This window comes from Orycteropus afer, unplaced genomic scaffold (assembly GCF_000298275.1).
Source record: "Orycteropus afer afer isolate SDZICR_OR568_19922 unplaced genomic scaffold, OryAfe1.0 scaffold00099, whole genome shotgun sequence".
Lineage (NCBI taxonomy): Eukaryota > Metazoa > Chordata > Mammalia > Tubulidentata > Orycteropodidae > Orycteropus > Orycteropus afer.
In genome coordinates this window covers 10,000,715-10,006,044 of record NW_006921686.1, presented here as the reverse complement: position 1 = coordinate 10,006,044, position 5,330 = coordinate 10,000,715, and the positions used below count along the sequence as shown (strand labels likewise).

The 5,330-nt window shown below is 46.2% G+C and overlaps 1 protein-coding gene across 1 annotated transcript in view; it reads right to left on the bottom strand.

Moving 5' to 3' along the window:
- Positions 1-2,651: 2,651 nt before the first annotated feature.
- LOC103198946 (Fc fragment of IgG binding protein) overlaps positions 2,652-5,330 on the bottom strand; it is a 52,745-nt gene continuing 50,066 nt past the window's right edge. The window contains exon 18 of the mRNA XM_007943151.1: positions 2,652-2,927. Coding sequence (XP_007941342.1) covers positions 2,652-2,927 — 276 coding nt within the window. The remainder of the gene's footprint in view (positions 2,928-5,330) is intronic.

Sequence of the window (5,330 nt, the reverse complement as noted above, 5' to 3'; positions counted from 1 at the left end):
TTGCTGTTCTTTTTCTAATTGTTGGAGATGTTGGTTTAAAGTGTTGATTTTGGCTCTTTCTTCTTTTTTGATGTGTGCAGTTATTACTATAAATTGGCCTCTGATCACTGTTTTTGCTGTGTCTCAAAGATTTTGGTATGTTGTGTTTTCATTCTTGTTTGATTCAAGGAATTTTTTAATTTCATTTTTTTCTTACGGGTGAGAAGTGGTATCTCAAGGTAGTTTAATTTGCTTCTCTCTTAATATGGACAGGTTTGAGCATTACTTATCATGATGATTTTGTGTGTCATCTTGGCTGGGCTATGGTGCCCAGTGGTTTTCCCAAAGACTAGACTGGTTGCTGTTTCATCATGTAATGTAGTGTAGCACAGTGTGATGTGATGTAATGTGATGTGAACTAATGGCCTTCCATAATATAATGCAATCAGTCAGTTGAGAGGGGACTTCCTTAGGGTGTGGTCTGCCTGCAGACTATAAAATAGGTATTTGATGCCTCTCTCTCCCTCTTTCTCTCAACTGCTCACTCTTCCCTTCACCTCATCTATGGATCTTGGAACACAAGCCTGCAGGAGTCTCCAGCCTGCTACCTGCCTTACAGATTTTGGACTTGCAAGCCTCCAGCAATGCCAGAACCCACCAGGAGTCTCCAGCCTGACACCCTGATTTTGGACTTTCTAGCTCCCACAATTGCATGAGCTCATCTCTTGAAGTAAATCAATTAATCTCTCTCTCTCCATATATATGGTTTTATATATATATATATATATATATATATATATATATATACACACACACACACACACACACACACACACACACATATATATGCACATGTATATACATATATGTACATAACATCACTGGTTCTGTCTCTCCAGAGAACCCTGGCATTTATGTATGTTTAAGGGCCATTCCATTTTATTTTTCTGTGAACCATTCAGATCTTTTGCCTATTTTTCTATTCGATTGTTGCTGTTTCTTCTTTATTTTTAGGACCTTCTTATCCTTGGAAATTGAGCCTGAGTGAGATGCAACAGCAAAACTCAGTGAGAACACAGGCTTTGGTGCCCGACGTAATTAGATTCAGATCTTGGCTCCATCACTTACAGTTAGTCCTTGGGCAGGTTATTTGCCTCACTGAGCCTATTTCTCTCTGTCCCCAGGTGGTGCAAACAGTTAACACACTTGGCTGCCGACGGAAAAGCTGGGGGTTCAAGTTCACTCAGAGGTGCTTGGGAAGAAAGACCTGGCACTAACACTTTAAATGATTGACACGTTAAATCCTCACTCCAACTCTATGAGGAAGGTATAGTCGTAACTTCACTTTAAAGAAACTGAGCCATACAAAAATTAAGTAAGCCGCTAGGGTTATAAATGATAAAGCTAGAATCTATTGATCTGTCTTTCCATCTTTCTCTCTCCAGTCATTCATCTTCCCACTCATCCATCTATCTGTCCATCCACCCATGCACTCATCCACCCATCCATGCATTCAGTCCACCCATCCATCTACCCACCCACTCATCCATCCATCTGTCCACCCACACACTCAATCACCCATCCATCCATCTACCCGCTCATCCATCCATCCACCCACTTATCCATCCATCCACTCACACACTTAAATCACCCATCCAATCATCCACTCATCCATCTATCTACCCACCCACTCATCCATCTATCTACCCATCCATCCATCCATCCACCCACCCACTCATCCATCTATCTACCCACCCATCCATCCATCCATCCACCCACCCAATCACCCATCCATCCATCTACCCACTCATCCATCTATCCACCTACCCATCCATCCACCCACTTACCATCCATCCACCCACACACTCAAATCACCCATCCAATCATCCACTTACCCATCTATCCACCCACACACTCAATCACCCATCCATCCAATCATCCACTTATCCTCTATCCACCCACCCACCCATCCATCCATCCACCCACCCATCCATCCACCCACCCACTCATCCATCCACCCACATACTCAATCACCCATCCAATCATTCACTCATCCATCTATCCACCCACCCATCCATCCACCCACCCACTCATCCATCCATCCATCCACCCACCCACACACTCACCCATCCATCCAATCATACACTCATCCTCTATCCACCCACCCACTCATCCATCCACCCACCCACTCATCCATCTATCTATCCACCCACACACTCATTCACCCATCCATCCACCTACCCACTTATCCATCCATCATCTCACCCCCGCCCCCCAAACAGTCATCATGTGCCAGATTATTTAGGGCCTTGATGCCTGCTGTATAGGGAGGAAAGTCAGGGAGCCATGTGAGAAGGCATGAGGCAAATACATCTGGGTGAAGCTTAGCATAAGATATTTATTCAGTGCTGTCATACTCGACCTCACTGGGTCAGCAAAGGGGTGGAGCATGGTAGGGGCACACAGTGCATCTTTTACCCACTGCATCTTCCAATGGGATCAGGTCTCAAGGTCTGTATTCCTGGTGGATGACTGATCAGCCGAGGCTGCAAGAGACAGACATTTAGCACCAGCACCTTCTCTTGCAGACTGAACACCCACCCTGACCACCCCCTTCCCCTGAGGACCCAGGTGACCCTGCCCCAAGAAGCCTGGCTTCCCTACTACAGTCCTCACCAGGGGGAGAAGTCTTGCGCTCTCCAGGTCTCCATCACCTTCTTCTCCTGGGAGTCATGCCCATCATTGGTCTGGTTCCCATCAAAGTTTCCACAGGCCCCACACAGCATTCCAGTGTGGTCATCGCTGACCATTATAGCCAGCTGCCCATTGGTCCCAAGCCACACCTGGACCCCTGCCTTCTGCTGGACTAGCACAGAGCCATCAGGTTTCTGACTCACAGACACAGATTTTAACACCTCAGCTGGGAGATCCACTCGGAGACCATTCACCTGGTGGTGGTAGGAAGCAAACACAGAGGTGAGGCCAGAGCCACAGAAGATCTGGTATGTTGCCAGGATGGAAACTCCAAGAAAGAGAAGTTCAAGGAGCAAGAGCAGGGAGGCAGGTGCTGAAAGTGATGAAGACCTAGAAGGAAAGACTACACAGAGAGATAGACACATGAGAAAATGGTTGGAGATTTAGATGGATGTACAGTATAGAGGGATAGATGGAGGGAGAGCTGGATGGATGGGTAGAGAGGCATGAGCACATCTCCCAAGGTCAGGGCTCTCCCAAGGAAGAGCACTTTGTACCACAGAGTTAAAAAGACAAACAAAATCCCAGGGCCAGCTTGTCTGCTTCCAGTTCTCAAAATGAAAGAACTCTTGACCCTGTGTTGTAAGTCACTGGTCCTTACACAAGCAACTTTGTGCCTTATTTTTGTAATGCTCATGTCTGAAGATAAGTAACGACCTTAGCAGGTATAATATTCATCTAAGAAAATTGTGATTTTTGCGTCACAGACTGTGGACTTAGAAACCTTAGTAACTTTGTGGATTTTTTTTTTTTTTTTTTTTTAAATAACTGCTGTCTTTAGACAAAGAGAAAATAACTCTTTAAAAGAGAAAATCTCTTTTCTTTTTTCTGAATGTTTTTGTCTCTGAGTGTTCCACTGACAGGTGGTTGGAAAGGTAGGTGGATAGCTAGAAGGACAGCTGAAAAGACAGATGAATGGATTAATGGGTAGAAGAAAAGGAAGGGAGGGAGGAAGGAGAGAATGAACGGAAGATGGAAGAAGAAGAATCGGTGGGTGGATGGATGGATGGTAGAGTTTTAAGCAGCAGAATGATCTGATCTGATTCACATTTCTGGAACATATGTTTGCTGTGGAGACAAGGGCTTCCTGATAGAGTGGCAAGGAGAGTTCAAGAGTAAATGTCTGTTAACATGAATTATGGAGCAAACAGATGGGCAGAGAGGAGTGAATTGCCCTGGGTTACATTAACGAGAAAGCTCACGCCTCCTGGCTCTCGCAGAGCCTGAGTCTTGGACAATGTCCATTCTCTGGTGGAGGGATGGAGAACATCCATTGGGGAGGGAGGTGGACAGCAGCAGCTGTATCTCCTCACTGGGCCCAGAAGGCACCAGTGGATGTCTGTGGTCAATCAACTGGTCACAGAAATAGACACACACGCCTCTGGCAGTTTTACCGCAGCTCTTGGGATCTTCCACGTAGGCCACTATGGGTGCAAGTCAATCCTCAGTAGAGCCAAACAGATTCTCTCTCTCAGAAATTTGGAACTGGGGCGGTGAGAACTTCAGGGTTTGGCAAATGCAAAACAGTTGGAAGTAAAAGGAAGTCAAGGAGGAGAAAGAAGGGGGCATTGGGGCTGGAATGGACTCATGAGCTGGGGCAAAAGGTGATGGCCTAAGGAGGTCCCTAAGAAAAAGCTGGAGGACAGTTGAAGGAAGAGTTAAGTGGCCTGGAATTACCAGAGTCAGAGTCCCACCAAGCAGTGTACTTGGAATCCATCTTGGTCCCTTGTATCCATACAGTTATCACTAACAGCCCCTTCACCTCAAAGTTATTAAGAACAAGAACTCTGGTCTCCCATGTACTCTGCAAGTGACTTGAATAGATGACTTTACTTTCTTTAGCCTCAGTTTCCCCTCTGGGTAAAATGAGGACAGTAATGGTCCCTTTGCATAGACATGCTGTGAGGAGTCACTGACCTCAGGTGTATAAAGGGCCTAGGGTAAGTACCTGGAGAAGGGTGAGTGCTCAGTAGTTGTTGGCTGTGGCAGCCGGCCTCCAAGATGGCCCCAGCGATCCTGCCTCCTGGCATTCATGCCCTGGGTAAGCCCCTCCCATTCCTGTATCAGGTTTGGTCTGCATGTCCAATAGGAAAGGGCAGAAGTGATATGTCACTTCTGAGGTTTCATTATCAAAAGACCGTGGCTTCCATCTTGGAGTTGCTCTCTTGCTTGCTCAGTTTTCTCTTGGGTCGTTTGCTTTGGGGGAAGCCATATGGTGAGTGGCCCACGTGGCGAGGAAATGAGGCCTTCCGCCAACAGGCATGTGAGTGAGCTTCGAAATAGCCTCCCCAGCTCGAGACCAGTCTTCAGAGACTCCAGCCCTAGCCAACAGCTTGACTGCAACCTCAGGAGAGTCCCTGAGCCAGAATCACCCACTTAAGTTGCTCCTGTATACTTAACCCTCAAAAACTGTGTGAGATAATAAATGTTGGTTATTTTAAGCTGCTGTGTTTTGGCGTAATTTGTTATGAATGAATCAACAAATAACTAATACATCTGCTATTATTAATAAATAATGTTGCTGTGATGGTTGCGTTTGTGTTTCAACTTGGCTGGGCCTGGTTGAGTGGCTGGGCAGCTGGTGGTAGTTATTCCCC